The 22,273-nt window shown below is 45.4% G+C and overlaps 1 protein-coding gene across 1 annotated transcript; it reads left to right on the top strand.

Annotated features, from left to right (window-relative positions):
- The first annotated feature begins 4,121 nt into the window (after positions 1–4,121).
- Positions 4,122–14,766, top strand: LOC125346017 (inactive pancreatic lipase-related protein 1). The gene is made up of 13 exons (XM_048338174.1): positions 4,122–4,209; positions 4,313–4,361; positions 4,845–4,999; positions 5,358–5,483; positions 6,114–6,248; positions 7,215–7,323; positions 8,443–8,562; positions 8,661–8,780; positions 10,178–10,296; positions 11,093–11,222; positions 13,025–13,133; positions 13,737–13,904; positions 14,652–14,766. Exons 1-13 carry the CDS (start codon positions 4,138–4,140, stop codon positions 14,731–14,733), a joined length of 1,494 nt encoding a protein of 497 aa, XP_048194131.1. The 5' UTR covers positions 4,122–4,137; the 3' UTR covers positions 14,734–14,766.
- The last annotated feature ends 7,507 nt before the right edge of the window (positions 14,767–22,273 follow it).

Genomic DNA, 22,273 nt, shown 5'->3' with positions numbered 1-22,273 from the left:
CATTCTGTCTTTTGTCATCACTGTTTATTATTTCTAATGAAACTTCTGGACAGGCTGATAAAACCAAAAATCTATAGGAGGATGTGAAGAAGCAAAATAACTGGTGAGTTTTTCCAGTCATACATATGATACAGCACTTGAGCTTGGGAACGTTGCTAGCGTGATACCGATACGATGTTCATTATTTGTAGTAGTCTTTGATTATTGGCTACCAGTTCCTCTATCGTCCTAGATGGCTGTGCTTCCTGGCACTGTTGTGCAAACATCTCCTTGACCAGCTCCAACACCAGGTTACCAGAAGGAAAGAAATGTGCATCTGGGTCAAAGACACGGTCTGCATATGAGACTGAGGGCTTAGTAAATCTTTGTTGACAATGGCAGTGCGCATTTAGACTTAGTTCATATGAGAAAGTGATCAAGCTGTTATTCCTTAGAGAAACTAGCAAGGAGCCAAGTTGGATGTTGTGCTGGCCGCAGAGCTGAGCCACTCAGAGAACTTGCTGGAGGAGCAGAGTCGACACAGGCTGCCTGCCACCCATGCATCTATCAGGACATTCATCGGGAGCTGCCCTCTGCCAGGCTGCCCTCCGAATTGAGCACAGGGGAGGAATCCAAGTCCACTCTTGCCTGAAAGAAGACCCCTGCTCAGGGCTCCCTTTTCTAGGGACTCTCCACCAACCTGGCCAAGACGTTGCCCATCCTCTTTTGATCCAATATGTCCCTTCCCTTCTCTCACTAAGATCAGACCTTCACTGTGACGGGAAGTTCCTCCCTCCCTACTCCTTTTCTCTCCCCTTTTATTTCCACACATTTTTCTCAGTATATGAATGTCTGATTCCATCTTTATGTTTTCTGCTCAGAATTTGAGACAAAATTTGTTAAAAATCTAAACCAGGCACAAAAAGACAAATATCACATGTTCTCATGGGTGAAAGCTAAAAGAACATTGACTTCATAGAAGTAGAGTGGTTATAAGAAGCCAGAAAGAGGAGTATAGGGGTAAAGACATGATAAAGACAAGATGGAAAACTACTATATTTGTAGTTAGGTAGAAGGGATAACTTCAGTGTCCTGTAGGATAACTTTGGTGACAACAATAAACTACATATTGCAAAATAGCTAGTAAGAGGAATTTAAATATCCCCAACACAAAATGATAAATTCCCAAAGTGATGGAAACCACTTACCCTTCTCCAATCATTATCCATAATGTGCTAGTATTGAAATATGCATATATATATATATATATATATTCATGTCTTCTCATGTTTCCCAGCCTTGAAATTCACTCTGAGGATAAAAGCAAAAGGCCAATAAACTCTTCCTATGTACATTCTCCCTTCATTAATTCACAACCATTTCAGTGCCAGAAGTTGCAAGTACAACAGGTTCAAACAGGTCCTTACAGTTTTACCTGGTAAATGAGAAACACCACTGCAAATAACAAAGCAAACAACTGCAAAAGATCATTATAGCTTGTGTCGCATGATGTGAAAGAAACCAGCAAAATGGGGTATATATACACAATGGAATTCTATGCTTCTATCAGAAAAATGCCCCATTCATAAGGAAATGGAAAGACTTGGGGGGAAAAAATCATACTAAATGAAGTGAGCCTGACCCAAAGAAACATAGACTCTATGGTTTCCTTCATTGGTAATAATTAGTACATGTCTAGGATAGTCCTATCAGAAGAGCACAGTAGCTCAGTAGCTATGTAAATAAGAACAAGATGAAGCTAAGCGAAATGAAGTCCAAGTTATGGAAATAAGTGGTTTATCATTGGTGTTATTTTCAATGTACCATGTGAAATTATGCCTTTTTCTTTTGTTTCTCTTCCCCATGGTTTTACCACTGATGTCACTGTAACTGATTTTGGTACCCTGGGTATTGTACATACGTTTATTGGAACTAGGGAAGGGAAGGGGAACATCAAAATGGAGAGACAAAGGGTAAAAGGTGAACCAATGCAACAGCAATACTTAGAAGATAATATGCTGTAAACCAACTGTACAACTGGAGGGGAGGGAATTGAGGAGGGGGGAAGGTGGGAGAAAAACAAGGGAGGGGGTAACATGTTTGATGAGAAATGTACTCACTGCCTTACGTATGAAACTGTAACCCCTCTGTACGTCACTTTGACAACAAAGAAAGAAGAAAAGGAAGGACGGGAGGAAGGAAGGAAGGACGGAAGGAAGGAAGGAAGGAAGGAAGGAAGGAAGGAAGGAAGGAAGGAAGGAAGGAAGGAAGGAAGGAGCAAGATGCTAGGAGCAGAGGTGGAGACAGTAGGAGGCTTCAGTGCAGTGACTTTATCAATGGCCTGTAAAGACCTAACTGCAGAGGTGACATTTAAACACTGTTGAACGACAGGAAGGGCCCATCCCTGTGATGGTCTAGCATTTCAGGCCATGGGAATAGTAAATGCAAAGGCCTCAAGGTGGGAAAGGTCTTGACCATTTCCGTGGAGATCCATGTAGCCTGATGGAGAAGGTGAAGTGGAATTCAGGAGAGAAGAGATGCGAGAAACAGACAGGCCATTGAACATCTGCTACCAAACAACTTACCTGAATATCCCCCGTTGGATCCTCCCAAGTCTCACTTGCATCTAGCATTGCAATGTCAAAAAAAATTTTTTAATTCATAAATGACTTTGCCTTCACTATCTTTACAAACTGTCCCAGTGTCTTCCCAGCCTCCACGAGCTGACTTCCAACGCTTAACACCTCATCTGTGTCTGCTCAGATGCCTAGCTTTATGCTTCCTCCCTCTCTTTGAGTCAGGCATGTGTTTATCTCCTCAGACTTGTGGGAAGACATACCTGTCGTTATCAATCTTGTTTTGTGTATGTGTACAGAGTAAAATACTAATTATGCTCTACCAGGTCAACCAGATGCCCCAGGCCTTCCTTGAGTTCAGGGGAAATCTATTTTCTATGATGACCTTTGCTACAGACAAATCTCCTCTGGTCAATGGGACTGATGGTCAACACATCCTGTTGATCACTTTCTCACTGTAGCAAGATGTTGAATATTCAACAGTTTCTCCTTCCACTCTTGTGCAGCTTGCTCCATATTCTACTTCATCGCCTGTTAGAAATATCAGCATCTGAAGGAAATATTGTTGTCTTTCTGCCCCAGTGTCTATATCTGTAAAGGGCGGCTAATGCTAATACCCACCTCATGTGATTTTTTACCAGACATAAATAAGGAAATGTACATTAAAGTGCTTAAATCTCACAGAAACTGTCTGTTGCTATTCATTACTCCAGAAGAAAGTCTCTCCTGTTTCCTTAGCAGGAAGGTCGCTTCATCCCACGCCCCAGTGCTTGGCTATTCTGAAGGATGAAAGTTGACAGGGAAGCATATTTAACTTAAGGGTGAGGTGCTTGCCTGTGAAGTCTTATCTGCCCCGTGTGTGAACCTGCCGGCTGCTCACAGGTATGCAGATCTGTGAGCAAACCAGGAGCTGTGTCTGTCTTACAGCTGTGCAGCCTGCCCTCAGAGGAGCTTGGAAAATTCAATAGACATAAGGTAGGTTGGTGATAGGAGCTTTGGGGAGCTCAACACAATATTCAAAGTCTAGTAAACACAGTACAAAAATTGCTACTTTGTTTTTCAGATTGGTTTATTGCAAAGCAATAGTTAACTGGAGCAGGTAAAATGGGGCAGTTTTTAGGCTCAAAGGAGCTCAATGTGCCCACATGTTCCTAAAAAAGAAAGAGGGAGAAAAAAAGAGGAAAGTGGGGGAAAGGGGAAAGGGAGAAGGGGGAGAAGAGAGAAAGAAGAGAAAGAGAAAGATTAATCAGAAACTTTACTTTCTACTATTTGGAAACACTTCCATCCATCCTGAGAACAATTCTCCTCTATTATTAGGGTTTAATACTAACGTACTGAGACTTGCAAACTCCTTGGTAATGAAACAGAAAAGTAGGGCCCACTCAGGCCAAAAGTACTTGGCACAGATCCCTAGATACAACTTTAGTGACTTTCCTCCTTCTTTGAGTCAAGCATTCTTTTCTCAGACTTGTGGATTTACCCGTCATTACTAATCTTGTTTTGTGTATTTGTACAGATTAACATATTAAGTACACACAGCGCATGCTGTCATCACTCACTGTGTTCTTCAAATAGAGTCTAAATGACAAGGCTAGAGTATAAAAACCATCTTAGAGGAGTCCTGGGGAAGAGAGCAGCCACATCCTCAGACAGGGTAAGCTACTTTTGCATTCTTTCCCCGACCAGCTGAGAAATAGATTCTTTGCTTGTTATCTGGGATTGTTTGGTGAGGCTGGGTATTTTTAAATCTATTGTAGATGCTGATCTTCTGGACAATCACACTTTTCCTTCTGGGAGCAGCCCAAGGTAAGACCCACCACACCTGCCTGAGTGAAGGGCATAAAGCTAAGCTCATAGCACTAGCTGGAGGAAGCTTTAGATCAGCAGCTCTAGGAGCTCACGCTCTGCCTGGGAAAGTGGGCGGGGCAGATAGAGAGGCACCTGCTTAGTGACTAAACACCTGTCACTAGTACTTGCCTGGTTTACATTTTGACTCATCAGTACCAATTACTGGGTTAGTCAAGCAAATGTGTCAGAACTCAGGAGGAGACTCTGAACATTTAAGCTTTAGTGGCAGCTTGAAGCAAAGTCATGGTGAGTGTCTTAGTGGAGTTCCACAGAGCTAGTCTAGGCCAACCTGTAATCATTAGGCAAGAAAAGTAGAGGCTGTGCAGCTCCTGTCTGTGCACTGTTCTCAAGCAAAAGAAAGCCTGGCCCTGGGCTGCAAGGACACCCCCAGAGCCTGGTCCTAGGAGTGAATGCTTAAATAGATGCCCTCTTTCCCCTCAGGAAATGAAATTTGCTATGGGGATCTCGGGTGCTTTTCTGATAATGAGCCCTGGGCTGGCACTGTAATCAGGCCTCTGAAACTTCTCCCCTGGAGCCCTGAGAGAATCAACACCCGCTTCCTCCTCTACACCAATGAAAACCCAAACAACTTCCAGGTGAGCCCCCTCTCGTGATAACCTTGCTGTCACATGGGAAGAGCAGGGCGGATGGAATGCCTGCAACAAATTATTGTTACCAGGACCTCCAGCTGCTTATGCGGCCTGGTCTTGGCCAGAGGGTTTACTGTCCAACTAGACCCAGCAGGAAGATAAAGCTGTGAGAGATAACCCACATGCAGTGGTGGAGGAGGGGTGGGGTATGGGAAAGCCTGTGGAGATTGAACACGAAAAGGGAAGTCAGGCTGAGCTTCATGCTAGGCTTTGAAAGACCACGGTGTTAAGACAGAGATGCAAAGGGGAGAGATGGGCTTGTGGGAAGAAGTGGCAAAAACATGCTGCATTGTGTCTGTCACAGATTCTTCATCTCTCGGATCCATCCACGATTGAGGCATCGAATTTCCACATGGACAGGAAGACTCGCTTCATTATCCATGGCTTCATAGACAAGGGAGAAGAGAGCTGGGTGGTAGAGATGTGCAGGGTAAGAGCTGGCTCTGACCCCTCTGCTACCCTGCCACTGGCACAACTCCCCCTCCGCCACCACGCCACTGGCGCCCTCGCTCCCACTGATGCAATCTCAGTAAATGAGCTTGAGGACAGAAATCCTCCCATAGTAGGTCTATGGAGCCCAAACGGCCTCCCTTCCCACAAAGCACCTTTCTTCCCCTTGTTTCTGGACTTTTGGACTCCACCTGCCACTGGAAGCAGGGACCTTGGCTATGTCCACAGGCTCTGGCAGTCTCTTTTGTGGTTAAACCAAGCCTCAGTGTTTTCTGTCTTATTTGCAGCCAGAGATCCTTATGTTTTTGCAAATAAGGGGTTTTATCCCATTGTTTGCATCTTCTCATCCCCAAAAGTCAGATTCGTGTTGCCGTGAGCATTCATTTTCCGAGACACAGAGAACTAAGACTGATGGGGTGATTTAAGTGACAGAATAGAAAGCACCACAATTAGAGAGCATAGGGAAGAATCTGCCCATCAGGACACACACAGAAGGACAAAGGCATGTGCGCGCACACACACACACACGCACACACACTATACCATCCTTCTGTTCTTCTTGTAAATACATGGATTCTGTCTATAATACCCGATATCTCCCCAACACCAGAACATGTTTGAGGTGGAAGAGGTGAACTGCATTGTGGTGGACTGGAAGAAAGGCTCCCAAACCACCTACACACAGGCTGCCAACAACGTGCGAGTCGTGGGTGCCCAGGTGGCCCAGATGCTCCACATCTTGTCGGTGAGTCTTTCTGCACAGAAAGCAGTCCTGAAGCTCTCTCATGGATACATAGATTTCAAAAAAGGAAAACACACAGCCAGGAAAAGGGATCCAAATCATCCTCCTCGAACTCTGATCATTGCCTTCCTGACACACTAGTGGAAGAGAAGCTGGCAAGAGCTAACACTTAGTAGGTGGGGGCTTTAGTATGATCTTCAATTCCTTCGATAAGGAAACTAGTACCAGAAAAGGAAGCTACTTTCCTCCATACATCACTGAACAACTGAATAGGTGGCCTCCATGGGGGGCAAAACATAGCATTGACAATGAAAGCCAAAGACAGGATGTGCAATTGGCAGGTGCCAACTTTGCTGGCCTGTGAGCATGGGGGCTTCTGATGTAGTTGTACAAGAGGCGCCACAGGCCAGTCAGAGAGAAACATTTGACAAACAGCCCAGCCCAACGTAGACCAACACCTTGTAGCTTTGTTTGCTTTGCTCCTTGGCCCTGTATGTTGGGAGCACAGTCTTGAGAGCATGGGAGTAGGTTAATAGGATGGATGAGGTCACCGGGTCCTTGAGGAGGTGCATGGGAGGCTTGCAGTGACTCACGTTCTGGATGAGATTGTAGAGGTTTGGCAATTGTGTGGAGATGGGAGGCACTATAGGAAAAAAAAACACCAAACTTCCCCAGGTAGAGACAGGCTGGAAGCAGGCTATTATGATGGTAGCTGACCAAGTGGTTGGAAAGATAGGCCACAAGGATACAAACCCAGCCTAGGGGGTAAGAAAATGGTATGTACGTCAGTGTCTTTAAAAAGTGTGGCTCTGGAACAGGCTAGGATAATGGATACTGAGTTGGGAAACCTCTGAGGCGACCCTAGTGAGTTGAGGCTGAATCCTGAGGACAAGGAAAGCATAGACTTTCCCAGAAGAGTTATGCCATCACAGCACAAAACCACCCTGAGAAATGCCATCTTTCCTCCAGACAAACTACAGCTACTCGCCTTCCAACGTCCACCTCATCGGCCACAGTCTGGGAGCTCACGTAGCTGGAGAGGCAGGGAGAAGAACCCCAGGCCTGGCCAGGATTACTGGTAAGGCCCCAGGTTCAGGGCATAGACTTTGTTTCCAGGGATCCCAGGATGTGTTCCGGAGCCTTCAGTCCTGCTTAGAGCTGTCCTAAATAGGGCCCACTTCCTTAGCTGGGTGGAGTCTGCATAGAACATTTTAGGAAGCCCCAAGAAGCACATCACTGGGGCAAGGCAGGTGTGGCTCTTTTCCTCTGTGCCTTTTCAGCCTCCATTCTGGTCCCTCGTCTTCAGATCCAAGTTTTCACTGAGCAACACTGGGAACCCAGGAAAATGCAGAGTAAGGCTAGTGTGGACCTGAAAAAGACAGTTGCGAAGGGGCTACACTATTCTTCCTTCTAGCCTTATGACAGTCAAGGGCAGAGCAGAACCTGAAAACTATGTTCCACTTTTCCCCTAGTAAAAGAAACCCACCAAAGCATTCTTTGACCCAAGTAAAGCTTCTGAATTATAGCAGAAGCGACAAAATATACCTCTGTACTATAATATCACGAATGCTACTGTAATTACTGTGGCAAACAGAAGTGCCTGATTATCCCAAATACTTCAGAAAGTACTTTGCATCTTCTCATTGAAATCTTGAAATCTTCTTCCTGCCAAGAAGAAATGGTCAACAAAGCATTAATGGTAACTGTTTCTGTAAACACCCGTGGCTATATGGCAGGCACTGTGCTAAATGCTACATGGTAACTTATTTAATTTATAATAACCATCTATAATAGATGGCAACTTTACTAACATTTTCTAAAATGGGAAAACCCAGTCATTAAAAGGTTGAGTGATTTGTTCTAGATCATGCAGCTTACGCATGGAGTAGCTAAGCAGGGATTTGAACTGCCTAATCCAGCCTAAGACAAATAAGAACATTAAAGATGAAAGATACACAAGTAAATGGAAGAATTTGATGCAGAAAGACATCCTTACTCAGACAAAATCTGAATGCCATACTCTTCTGCCCTACTCTATCTGCACCACCACAGCCCTCTAAATAATCAGCATTGAAACTTTGCCCTCTTATTTCACACCCAGGACTGTGGCACCTTTTGAGTTGGGCAACTGTATACCCCAGTCCTCTGGCACCAACAGTTTTACCTGTTGTTCTACATTGCTGCCCATCTCTTTTAGGACTGGATCCTGTCGGAGCAAGCTTTGAGGGCACTCCTGAAGAAGTCCAACTTGATCCCACTGACGCCGTCTTTGTTGATGTGATTCACACAGATTCATCTCCCTTGATACCACTCTTAGGTGAGTTCCACAGTGCTTAGCTATGAACACTTGTGAATGAGTTTGAACCATGAGAGTTCTGTGTTGTACCAAGCTCGTTTCGGTTCTAAATACTTCAGGTTTTGGATCAAAACAAATGATGGGTCACCTTGACTTCTTCCCCAATGGAGGTGAGAACATGCCAGGCTGCAAGAAGAATGCCTTGTCACAGATTGTGGACATAGATGGCATCTGGTCAGGTAAGGCCATGGGGCGGGGCAGTAGGAGGTGGGGGACAGGAAGGACACCATCATTTCACTGGGCTATGCAGTACTTCTTACAGCAAATCTTAATGGTGACAATGCATTTCCCTTTAGAAGCACACAATGTTTTCTTCCTATGGCTTAGTTCTGATAAAGATAGTTACATTCTTGCTATATCTCAGCTCTACTGATCTTGGAATTCCTTAAAACTCTGTGGAGATTCTAGAGTATATAAGCACAAAACAATTAGAAAACTATGATTTAAAGCTGTAACTTCAGCGGTCCATTGGTAACTCCCTAACAGAGAATAGACAGCCATAACAACATTGCCTAGCTATCACCAAGAAAATTATGCTACAAACTCTCCCTTGGGAGTCGGTGATATGATTCAAATGTAGATAATTAGCATTAGTAGCCAGAGTGAGAATATGTCCAATGAAGTCCTTGGCAAAGCCATTTGCTCTTAAAGCAAAAACTTAGGGTGAGAACACACATCTTACCTTTCACAGCCTTAGAAATCTTTGGGTTAATAAGAGTAGCCCAGGGGCTGGGAATATAGCCTAGTGGCAAGAGTGCTTGCCTCGTATCCATGAAGCCCTGGGTTTGATTCCTCAGTACCACATATATAGAAAACGGCCAGAAGTGACGCTGTGGCTCAAGTGGCAGAGTGCTATCCTTGAGCAAAAAGAAGCCAGGGACAGTGCTCAGGCCCTGAGTTCAAGGCCCAGGACTGGCAAAAAAAAAATGGGCAAGAGTAGCCCAAACTCTACAGAGATAATGACCAAGCCAGTTCAGGCCAGGTCTGGAAGGATCACTGTGGCATTTGTCACATGACATGAGTTTCTGGGGACAGGGAAAGTTAGGAGAAAGCACAAGAGTGAGAATGATGTTCCAACACAGCTACCAAGAGCTTCTCAACTCTTGTTTTGATTTGTCCAAGTACAGTGTGACAATGTCCTAGGGCTGGTTGTATCACAACAGGGAGGTTATGCTATGTCACAACTGATCTTTCTAGAGCACTTCCAAACTGAGTCCTGGATGCAGAATGGCACAGAGGTTTGAAGGGTGGTCTTGGGTTGCACTAAAGTTCTACCTTGTGTTAGCTAATCTGAAAACTGAAGGCTGAATCTGTGGCTGTTTCTATGAAGGGGATAATACAATTCCCCTCCTTACAGATTCCATGTACAATGCACAGAGTGTGGCCAGAACATTCCCTGCCACACCCAAAGGATCTGCTGTATGTTCAGTGTTGTAGTTGTGAGTGGATTTTTGAACTTCCTTAAATTTTTGAAAATACAGTTCCAGTTTGGAAGTATCACACTTAGAGCATGACACGCACAAACTGTCACAACCTGCTCCCAACCACGGGTGCCCACTTCCTCCCGTTTCCCCAGGAACCCGGGACTTTGTGGCCTGCAATCACCTACGAAGCTACAAGTATTACTCAGAGAGCATCCTCAGCCCCCACGGGTTCACCGCATACCCCTGCGCCTCCTACAAGGCCTTTGAGTCCGTAAGCTACTGGCCTGCCCTGAGGGCTAAGCACATGAACCGGGCTGGGAAGGGGATTCGCAGTGCTTCACTTCACACGTTGCCTTGCCGCCCAGAGTTTAAGGGCCTATGCAGCAACGGAAGCAAAAGGGGAAAAAATAATAACAGACGATGACAAAAATTCCAGAGCAGAATCAAAGAAGAGCAGATCCCTGTGGCTTCTAACAGGAAGCCATTTTGAAATATGGCTTGCACAATGACGGAGATTAGATTAGAAAGTCGGAGGCAGAGTAAACACAGAGGGATGTGGGAAAAGAGGAAGCCTCCTCCATCTTCCTCAAGGAAAGATAGGCAGGCCCCAGGTTTCTATGTGCCAGCCTGATTGCAGGGAACGAACAGAAGAGTGCTATCCTGAAGAAGGCCTGTTCTGGCTCGTGGGATCCTGAGATCTTCTTATTGGCAGTATGAAATTCGCCCGGGTCAGAGCTTGCGCCCATAAGAACTGAGAAATTCAGCAACTGGGGCTTTTTGTCTCCAAACTGGCTACTAGTCACCCATTGGCATTCTACTTTTGGAAAATGTATTTGATGGAATTTGGACTCAAGACATTGGCATTCTTCAAAGCTCACTGGGCAATTCAAATGTGTTGTTCATCAGGGCTGGGAACCCTGCTGAAGGTGAGGGTTATTGAGAGGTCACAGGTTCTGACTCCCAGTGACAAATGAAGAAACTGGCAACTGTAGTCAAACATATCATCTCCCCCAGATACATTGGTTGTAAAACAAACTTACCTTACAGTGCCCTCTGTTCTCTCCTAGAACAAGTGCTTTCCCTGTCCAGACCAAGGGTGTCCGCAGATGGGTCACTATGCTGATAAGTTTGCTGGTAGGACAAGTGGGGAGCAACATAAATTCTTCTTGAACACAGGAGATGCCAGAAATTTTGCACGTAAGTTGTACCTTCACTATTTGCCTGGGGGAAGGAAGTATAATGTCTGTTACAAGTGTATCCTTGCTGCTACTCTGAAAGATTTGTGAAACTGTTTTGATGATCTTAGAAAAGGACATGTTCAGCTGAACAAATGCAGCAGTGGTACTCAGTAGATACTAGGTTAAAAATGAACTATATAACTTGTAGGTTGGGAGTGGGGGGGAAAAATTGGGAGAGAGCAAAGGTAGAAGTGACTTTGTTCAGAAAGAAATATACACATTACCTGACGTGTGAAACAGTAACCCCTCTGTACAACACCTTTATAGTAACATTTTTTTAAATTAATAATTAAAAAATGGACATATCCAACCTGTCCCATTTAACATTCAGCTAAGATTCGAAAATATTTTGCATCTCTTCCATTTTTATTTTCATGGCATGAATGGGCAGGAGTAAATAGTGAAATTAATGGGATTGGGTGATTTGCATAGACTGCCCAAATCTCTGTCTCTTCTTAGTTCATTAGTTACCTATTTATTCATTCCACGCTCTCAGTTCTGCTGTTTGCCTGGATGGGCCTCCTAGGGGGCTCAACTCCAATCTCACCGCCTGCTCTGTCAAACATCCCTATAGCCTCTCTGATGGAGCAGGAGTGGGAGTCAGAGGAGAGATCATTTCTCCCCAAAAACCCCTTAAATTATCTTGAACATAGGGTCAGGTCAGACATATGTGAACCTCTTTGTGACAACCAGACCTGGAATATTTCCAGAAGGCATTGCCTAGCAAAAGCAGAGACTGTATATATAAAAAAATAATGCATGCCTTATGTAGTTTTCTAAGTCAGGTTTATTGAGATATAATTTATAATATAGTAAAATCCATCCTTTTTAGTGTATAGTTCTATGATTTTTGACAAGCGAGTAGATGTATAACTAGCTCCCCTATCAAGACACAATATTTCTATGACTATAAATATATCTGTGTGATTCTTTTGTAAGGAGACATTGGTTAATCAATCCTCTGCTGGTGTGGTGATGCATGAAATACTTGCTCATAATATTTTAACAATGACAAAGTAAATATTCAAAAGCCATGTGCTTATTCCTCAACCAACGTTTATTTATTGGCCACTGGATATGGGCTGATAGGCGCTGGGGATGGAGGGACGAGAATGAAACTACTCCTGAAATATATAATCAGGAGAGGAGGAAACTGAGCAACTGCAAGGGTGTTGGGTTCGATGGTATGCTGCTGTGGCATTATAGGACAGAGGACCTGACCCTGAATGGACAAGAGACAGGAACAATGTCTCACTTGGAGCCTTTCCAAAGTTCTCAGGCTGCAGACAGGAGCCCCCACAGGGCTCTGTGGGCTGCACTCCTGTGCTCTCTCGGCCCGCGTTGACGGGACCCCTGGCTCTCCCTTGACACTCCGTGCTGCCAGCCTCCAGCACAGTGGTCCTGGAAAGCCCTGTGCACTGATGGATATGTTCTGCTCTGCGGGATGCAGGAGCCATTTGCCCATGGCAATGCCATCTTTACCAATACAGCTAGTGAACCTGAGGAGTTAAAGTGAAAATTAATCCCATTTGAATTTAAGTATGAGCAGCCATCCGTGGCTAGTGGCCCCCTTACCGGGCAGGGTCAGTGGGGAGAAGGCCACTACTGAACATGTCATATTGTCGCTAAGGCCTCGTACGAGGTGTGGATTATCGAGTGGAATTCCTTATATTTTAATGGCTTGAGGCAAGGAACGGGCACAGGCCCCAGCCTTGGGCCACCTCTATGTGAGAATAACCTGGACTCTTCTGTGCTCCACAGGCTGGAGATATGGGGTTTCGGTAACACTGGCTGGGAGAGTGGTCACTGGTGAGGTCAAAGTCGCGCTGTACGGAAATAAGGGAAACACACGCCAGTATGACATCTTCAGGTAGTTCTTAGTCCAGTGGCACATGTCACTTTATGACTTACATAAATGTCAAACCATGCACTTAACTTAAATGCTTACCACCTCCTATGTATCAGTGGCTATTAAGTTACTTGTATACTGCGGTTAATTTCAGACTTCTGCTAATAACAGTCCTTTGATCTAAACCCAACTACTTAATTTATTCTCTCATTATATCATATTTTGAATTTTCTACCATTACTCCCAAATATCTTATTTTCTGATTAGCACATATATTACTTCCATATAAAGAAGTACTATGAATAAATGACGTGAAAATAGTAATTAAAATAATAAGATATGTAAATAATACAAAGAAATGAACTGATATGAAAAATAAATAAGGTGAGTTCTATCCTTTTTGTAAGACAGATTTGAAGCAAAATTAACTTGAATTTGAAAAAAAATCCTTAAATAATAGCTTGAGTTTGCCAGATTGTATCAGCCTTTTCTATTTCTCCATTATTTACTTGGGGATTAAGTTAGAAGACTCATTCATCTAAGTTAGAAGATCGGCATACTGAGGCCTCCCGTGGTGATTAAAGTGCACTTCCATGAACAGGAATGTCTCTCCTCTGTTTCAAGGGGGCTTATCACGCCGGGCTCTACCCACTCCAACGAGTTTGATGCAGAGCTGGATGTTGGCACCATTGAGAAAGTCAAGTTTCTTTGGAATAACCACATGGTAAACCCAACTTTCCCCAAAGTGGGTGCAGCCGTCATCACCGTGCAGAAGGGAGAGGAGCAGACAGTGTACGTATCTTTCTTTGCTGGCTCATCTCAGGATGCTCATAAAAGTTCCTGCCTATAATGGAAACTCATCCCACAAAGTTATAGTATGGCTAGAAAATCAGCCCATCCGTGGCTCTGACAGGACCCCTGAACCCAAGTGTAGACAGCAAGATCAAGGGCATTTGATGTGCAAGGAATGGTACCATAGAACGTTTGGACTACCACAGCAAGTAAACCTGCATTTGCAGCTTGGCTCTTGACTTGGTTGAGAGCCTTTGTGCCTCACTTTCCTGTCTTGTAAGGTAGGATTAATAGGAAGAGCTCCTTACTTGGGTGTGGTGGGACTGAAGTTCACACAGGAGAACTATGTAGCATAGTTGCTTGTGAGTGCTGAGAGCTTAGTGTACTATAGTTCCTAAAGCATCCTCCCCAGTACCAAGAGTAACTAAGGGAGAGAGTGTCCATCTGTAAACTAAACTCTACTGCCACTGTGGACCTGTGAGAAAGAAGGAGGGAAGGCTGCTGCCTCAGAAGACCACAGTGCTGACACACACAGAGGCCACTCCCGAACAACAGAGTTCCTGTCCTTGATCACGCTGACCTCTCTTACTGCAAGCTCAAGACACTGAGTTCCCCAGGGCCACAGCCTTAGAGACCACTCAGTGCCTTTCATGTTGTAAATCCGCAGTCACCCCTTCTCACCAGCAGCATTGCGATGGCTTTCCTGAGGAGGCCCAAACATACACCGAGCTTTTGTTCTCTCCACAGGTACAGTTTCTGTAGTGAAGACACGGTGAGAGAAGACGTTCTGCTCACTCTCACACCCTGCCAAACCCCAGGCACACTGTGATCCCTTGCTGACATCAATAAAATCCATGGTTGCATCTTTCCAGTCAGTGTCTGTCTCAGATGCCAACTGCAGCCCTTGGGGACATTTGCAAATCAGACATTTAAAATTGTGTTGTTATTATAAAAGTGATATACAGAGGGCATTTAAATTTTCACACGCATTTCTGTCCCCTTGGGTCTCCTGCCTTTAACTTTCTGTCACACTCCATGTATTCCCGCCTTTTGTGGTCCCCACACTTACTGTCTTCTCAATCCCTGAATGGGTGGAGATCAGCAACAGAGGTAGATAGTGAGTGTTCGGGTTGGGGCGGGGGGGCGGGGAACAGAGGCAGCGAGCAGAGAGGTAGCTGTCCAATTCACAGAGCAAATTCATGACCCTATAAGAATTTAGGGCTAGGCCCTGACAGCTTTCCATGTGCCTTTCTGACTCACTGCTCACTTTGAGCGACCATGGAAAGGCCCTGGATGTGTGATATCTCGGAAGTGACAGATTTGGAGATTTGAGGGAACCATCTCACGGCCTTGGACCTTCATGAAGAATTCAAGGACTGTGATGAGCAGACGTGTGCAGAACCTGCAGGCTCGAAGCCCCCACTCACAGGCCTGGCCTGCCTCCGGGCCCTGTCTTTGTCTCCTGGGCACAAGTTGTCCCTGGGCAGGGCCTGGGTCCTGAGAATGGCCCCAGGAATGGATTCTGAGGAGTGCATCATGCTGGCCATTGTTCAGATGGGGTTTTCCGCCCTTCCGTTGGCTGGAGTCTCTGACTGCCACCCTCGGCCCATCAGCCAAGGCCACGTGGCCCTGCTGACACGGACAGACGGAAGAGTGGGTGTCTTTTAGTGGTCCAGTCTGAGCCAAAAGCACCCCAGCGGGTCACCACTTTGCCAGAGCGTGACCGCTCTCTGTCATCAGGCTACACGTCTCCCCGTGGCAGTTGCAGCACCTCTGTTTCTGTGGGATGCTATAATGAAGCTACCAACTTGACTATGAATGGATTATTCCTGGATACAAGCCTAAAGGAACAAGTACAATAGAGGGCCTCGCGGGGTCACCGAGGGGAGGCCTCCCAAAGAACCCTCTAGCCTCACTGCTGTCACTTAGTTGCCTTTAAAAGTCATTGATTCTGTAGGCCATTGAAGCCAAGTGACAATTACTAGTCTCTCACTAGCCTTATAGTAGATGACACTTCTGGCACTTGAGTTACTTTCAGGGACTTAAAGGCAACTTGTGTTCAAAGCACTGATTCTTGCCTTGGACCTGTGCACGTATTCAGCAGGTGCCTAAAACAGGATGGAAATGCTTGGCTCCTCTCCCTTCATATCCTATCTGCCCCTTTTGCTATGTTCGTCTTTGGGCCACGTTGTTTCAACTCAACTCTGCACATAGACAAAGTAGTCATTTAAGAATGGAGGGGGTGGGTATTAATTTATCTGAAACTGCCCTAATCTCTCTCTCCAAGGCTAGAGATGCCAAGATAAGAGGAACTAAGATGCATGTTGTCAAGATTTACAGAAATGTAGCAATCAACATATTACCAATCACTAGCAACCTGTTTGAGGCACTGATGATGCCCCCAACTCTGGTCCTCATCGCTCCCTTCCTACCCTGAGCCCCTGTCTTATCCTTTGCCTGAACATAAAGGAGCTTGAAATTTATGAAGAAGGATAAATAGTCATTTCCAAGTACTGGTCAACAGTTGCCTCATTTTGCTGGCATTCCAAAGACATCATTTGCTTTGTCCCCAAAACCCATCATCCAAACACTGGGCCATTTTTCAAGTGGCAAGTAAAAGATTTGAGTTTGGAAGCAAAGCACAGGATAGCAGCGATGTCTCAAAAATGATGATGGTAGTAGAGGACACTCATCACCTTAGAATTGAGGGCTCTCGGTCACCAGTACTACCTAATAGTGAGGGGCCCTTTGTCCCAGGTCTGTGCTGGCAAGAAAGCTCTGTCAGTGCAATGCAGAATCTTCACACACTAGTTCTGCACCTGTCACACTGCGGATAGATAAAGCAGAAGACACCAACCCTGCACTTGAGAGTAGTAGGAGTGCTACACCCAAAGAAACTTTGCCGTGGTGCATTTGGAACACAAAAACCAAAGCATATCCCAGGACAGAGAGTCAAGGAGAAGAAATGAGCAAGATGCTAAACCCTCACAGAGCTGTACTTCTAAGCCCAGGCTGGAAGGAAGACATCCTCAGAGACTTCAGGGTGGCAGGCCAGCCAACAGGAAGTAAGAGGAGCTGAAGGTGTCTGGTGTGGACGAATGGAATATAGTATAATGGAAGTGGACATGGGAAATAGCCCTACTCCCAGACCAAGAACAACTTATCTTTTCTGCTCCCCAGACTAACATAAATGAGTGATGACTTATGAGAAATGATTTGAAAATATAGAGAAGCTGAAAAGAGTGTTCAGCCATGGAGAAAGCAAACAAGCTAGAAGAGTTCCCCAAGTTTGTCAGCCATACCATTTGCATGCAGCCAAGGCCTCAGGGTGGCCTGGGATGACCTAGGCCCTGCCGATAGTGGCCATGTGTTCCAAGTGCCAGGGAAAGAGCCAATGGGGCCCCAAGAAACAGCAAGTACAGGATCTTGCTCTCTCTTCCCACTTCCTTTCCTGGAACAAGTATCTTTCGTCAAATTCGCAGAAAACTCCCAGGAAGGCAAAGAATAGCTGGTTCCAAGATCACCATTGTGGGCCCTGACCACTGACAGTGTGAGTCCAACTATCTACTTCCTAACACCCCGGCAAGTCCACACTCAGGCCTGTACATCTACCCTGGCCCCCACCTGCTGCTCTGGGGAGATAGGAAGGGTGGTACTCTCTGAATTTACCCTCAGAGTAGAACTACTGGGTATGAGGATTCCACCCCTGCTTCCACTCCCACACACACAGCCTCACCAACATTTGCTACCACTTGTTTTCTTGATCCTTGCCATGCTGACTTAGGTGAGATAGAATCTCAGTGTTAGGATTGCATATCCTTCCTGACTGAAGATGGGGAACATTGCTTTATGCGTGTATTTGTTATTTGTATTTCCTTTAAGAATTGTCTTTTCAATTTCATTGCCCATTTATTAATTGGCTTATTCGCTCTTATTTACTTTGTAAAACAAGATTAAAGTTAAAATTGAAGCTGGGTCCTGTGGCTCATGCCTGTAATTGTGTGTACTTGGGAGTCTGGGATAAGGAGAATTGTGAATAGAGATAGGCACAGGCAAAAAGTTCATGAGACTTCCACCTCAACCCATAAAATAAAATTGGGCATAGTAACATACACTTGGCATGGAAATTACATGGAAATTGTAAACAGGAGGATCATGATCCAGGATAACCTGGGCAACAAGTGAGAACCTAGTTAAAAAAAAGAAGAAAGAATGCAAAACAGGCTGGAGGCAAGAATCAAGTGGTGGAATGGCCACTGAGAAAACTCGGGGCTCTGAGTTTTCAGGCATTTTACTCAGAATGTGTGTGTATTTGCTTACCAAAGAAAATAGCCTGGTTTTCTATTAGTTGTTATTGTTGTGCTTATTCAGTGTTGGTGTCAGGGTAATACTGGCTTCATGGGATATGTTTGGCAACACTTCTTTTTTTTTTTTTCAAATTTTTATTATCAAACTGACGTACAGAGAGGTTACAGTTTCATACGTTAGGCATGTTTGGCAACATTTCTAATGTTGTATTTTGTGGGAACATTTGAGGAACGTTCTCTAGAAATCTGATTAACTCTGTAAAAACCCTGTCTTGAAATAAGGTCATGTTTTGAGGCACTTAGGGGGTCAGGACTCCAACATCCCTACTGTCTTGGTGAGAGGGACACAATTCAATGTGGTTATGATGCCTGTGCCCTTATACTGGAACTATTCCCCCTTGTGGCAAGGGTAGGGAATGATGAGGAAATCAGCACCTAACTTCAGGGAGAGAACTAAGGCCCCCATTAGAGAAAGCACTTCAGAGAGCTGCCTGCCACCGCCTCCTCTGCTGCCAGGTGAGGACACAGCTGCTGTCCCTTTCTGTTGCATCAACCCCGGGAGGATGGATGGAACGGGAAGGGGCCATACCTGGGGCAGATAGCAGCCCTACTGAGGCACCAGATCCACTGACGTCTTTGTCTCAATTTTCCTTGTCTCCAAAACTGTGAGAAATACACTTCTTGGGGACCAAGTCTTCAACAAATGGGCCTTTGAGGGTCTTTTAAGAATCAAGCCATAGCACTAGAAGAACATCCAGCACACTGCAGCCATGTGAAAATGAGCATGAATGAGCATACCAATCTGTAAACCATACGTCTGAAGACTCCCAGGAACTACCTGCAACATTAAAGCTAGGAAGGACCAGAGGAAGGGAAAGAAGACGACATCAAGTAGCCTAGAGAGAAGGAGGTGATACCAGTCAAATGGGGGCGAGGACAAGGGCATGGTGAGGAGGGGGCAGATCGAGAACAAAGAAATTCCAATCTCTATCTTAGATGCCAGAGAAGGAAGATCCAAGCCAGCCCTAGGCCCTGGGCAGTGCCTGTATCGATTGGCTGATGTAGCTTCTTGCTAACCACTTGCTTGGATTTCCCACGGAGGCTGGCCTTCATGTCCTTCTCACAGTGGACAGCTGGCAGAACTTCAGGTCATCTGCCCCAGAGAACGGTGGGCAACTGAACTGACCTGGCCACAGGTAGGCAAGCAGGAGCTCACAAAGTGTCCTGGGATCCAGCTGGCCTGTCTTAGATCGCCCTGCAAAGAGACAAGACAGGCTTTGGACCGCATGGGAACACCCAACGCATCCTTTCCCAACCACTCTGAACAGTGGAAGGGGCATCTAGCCTTACTGGGGGCAGCTTAGGATGAGGACAGTGATCCTAATTCAACCTGAATTGCACCTTCCACAGAGCAGCACAGATCCCACGGACATGGAACCACAGGAGGAGGTGGAATGCTGAGGTCAAAGCCCTACCGCTCCATTCGCCCTGGGGCTAAGCCCTTAACCTTTGTGCACCACTGGTGTCTCAGCTGTAAAATGAGAGGAAGCAAGGCTCACTGTTTTGGGACATTTAGGACTTCTAGGAGCTGGGCTATGATCACTGCCATATTCTCTGAAGACATCTTTTGAACTACCAGGACCTAATTCCCTTTTCCTACGTGGTTCTTGCCTCCCTGGGAGAGGTGGTGGGAAGCCAGACCTGTACAGATCACCATCCCAAGGAATTATAACTTTGAATTCCTCATTCTTACATGCAGCAAGTACCACATGCCAGGATGCCCCAGAATTTTCCAGACCTCCTGCCCCCCTGCCCCAGACACCTACTGTGTGCCAGGTTCTAGGCTCCGGCAGTACAGCAATGAGGATAGAGACCTTGACTCTGCTATCAAGGCAAGGTCTAAATAAATAATCATGGGTTGTCTCTGTGAAAGGAACGATAAGGAACATAATAAGAGATATTGAGGAAGGCCTGGCTTAGAGAGTGCTTGCTTTCAGCAGTACTTAGGTTTGAACTCAAGCTACACAAAATCTCTACCATGCCCCAAGTCTTTTTGCTTTTGAGTTGTTTTTTTAAGATAGAGTCTTGTACCTATGTCTTAACAGCCTTGGACGGGAATTGTCCTACCTCCTCTATAGTCCAGTAGCTGGATTACAAGTATATGCTACCATATGCTTACAGGTTCCTTTTGAGGCTATATCTTATTAGCTGAGCCCCATAGGACGACTAGCCTCAACAGTTTTAGGAAGAGGAAACAAAATATGCAAAGATCTCAGAGGTGTACTCTTAAGAGACTACCTGGAGTTTAGTGAGCAAGGGGAAAGTACATGATTGAGGCAAGATCGAGATGAATTTACCCCACCCCCCGCAAAATTGACAAAAAGCATTCCCTAAGAGTTATGAGTAGTTACTGGTTCCATTCCATGCGCCTAGGGTTTCCATTCAGCCTTATTACGCTCTCTTTCATGGGGTCGACTCCTGAGCAAGGTCAGGGCAAGTCTTGGGCCTCATCTTTGTTCTTGCTGCTAAATCCTCCAGCAGGGGCAACAAGTAGCAATGTCAGCCTTGGCTTTATTGAGTCATACATGGGCCCACTCCAGCTTTAGCCTTGCTTTCTCCATTCCATAAATCTGAAATGGGCAAGTTACAGAGAATGAACTTCCATCAGCGGCACATTGCTTGTTTAAGCATCAGAATCCGTAGAAGGGACAGAGAGAGAGAGAGAGAGAGAGAGAGAGAGAGAGAGAGAGAGAGAGAGAGAGAGAGAGAGAGGAGGGGAGACCCTCAGGAAATCACTGGCAACCTCAGCAATTCTGGGATGTATTGGTCAAAGGACAGAAGGCGAACATGGAGCACTGAAACACCATCCAACAGCTGCCTGTGGATTTGAAGCCATAAGCTTGGCCAGCTCTTAAAGTCACACCAGCACACATCCAGCACCCTGGAAATTATCCTGTGTATGAACCCAAGAGACAAGTGCGTGTGTGCACTGCGAGACTTGAACTGATCCCAACCCTGTTTTTCTCAACATCTCCAAAGTGGAAAAAACCCATATGTCCACAGACAGCAGAACAGATAATCATAATGTTTTTCTGAGAAACCAATCAACATCATACAACTTGAAGAAAAAAGAACCAACAAGCAATACTTGTGACACATAAAAGAATCTGAGGGATGAAATGTCTTATACATGACAAAAAGTGTAGGAATGCATGGTGTGTTGTTCTATTTACATATTTCTAGAACCATTGACATGAGGACTAGAGGCTAGAGTGCATATCCTGATAGCAGGACAGTCAAAGAATCCTAACAGACCTGCCTGGCTCTTGGAAATCCTGGTCCAGGGCATAGGCACCGGAATATATATTTTCTAAACCCATTGAACTGTGCTAGAGATGTAAATGTAAGATCTGTGCCCTTTCGCACATGGCAGGGTGGCACCTGACTACTCACCGCGACCTCCTCCTAGCTCTGACGGAAAGAAGATACCTCCACATCTTATCTTCAAGTCAAAGTGCAGTCAGTATAACTTGGGAGTGCTTTTAAAATCAACCACACTATTTCTAAGCAAATGAGTATGTAAAAAGGGTTCATTTTATAATAGTGTGCTTGTCTCTATCTGAATGGTTGCTTTCATTTCCAGCCTTCGTCTGGTTTCCTTGGAGCCAGGAGCTATTGCCACACACCCCACTCCACAAGTGACCATGGTATATGTCTACACACACACACACACACACACACACACACCCTTGAAAGAGCAAGATTTCAAATGACTATTGTTGCAACCTGTGAAGACCAGCCAGGTGATAAGATGGGGGAATGGGGTCCTGTGTACCGGAAGGGCTCTAGATAGGGAGGTGCTACAGCCTGGCATTCCTCTGTTACCACTTTGAGATTTGGCAAATCAACCCTGTGGCAAATGAACCTGTAAACTCAGCTCAACAGAGCACTTTCTCATCTCCAAAGTTGGGGTTTTCTTTCCTAGAATTTTACTCTATAAATAGAGCCTCCCCACGCTGATAACAAGCTCAAAGTGTGCACACTCAGCCCTATCTGTCCTGT

The sequence above is a fragment of the Perognathus longimembris genome, chromosome 2, assembly GCF_023159225.1.
Source record: "Perognathus longimembris pacificus isolate PPM17 chromosome 2, ASM2315922v1, whole genome shotgun sequence".
Taxonomy (NCBI): domain Eukaryota; kingdom Metazoa; phylum Chordata; class Mammalia; order Rodentia; family Heteromyidae; genus Perognathus; species Perognathus longimembris.
Note: the sequence above shows the minus strand (reverse complement) of the source record. Positions and strands in the feature narration are given on the sequence as shown.

Bases quoted from the DNA above. Each gene is read 5' to 3' on its own strand.
- LOC125346017 (XM_048338174.1), top strand. From the start codon at position 4,138: ATGACAAGGCTAGAGTATAAAAACCATCTTAGAGGAGTCCTGGGGAAG. The intron at 4,210-4,312 runs GTAAGCTACTTT...AATCTATTGTAG, and splicing joins CAGCCACATCCTCAGACAGG to ATGCTGATCTTCTGGACAAT. The intron at 10,297-11,092 runs GTAAGCTACTGG...GTTCTCTCCTAG, and splicing joins CCTACAAGGCCTTTGAGTCC to AACAAGTGCTTTCCCTGTCC.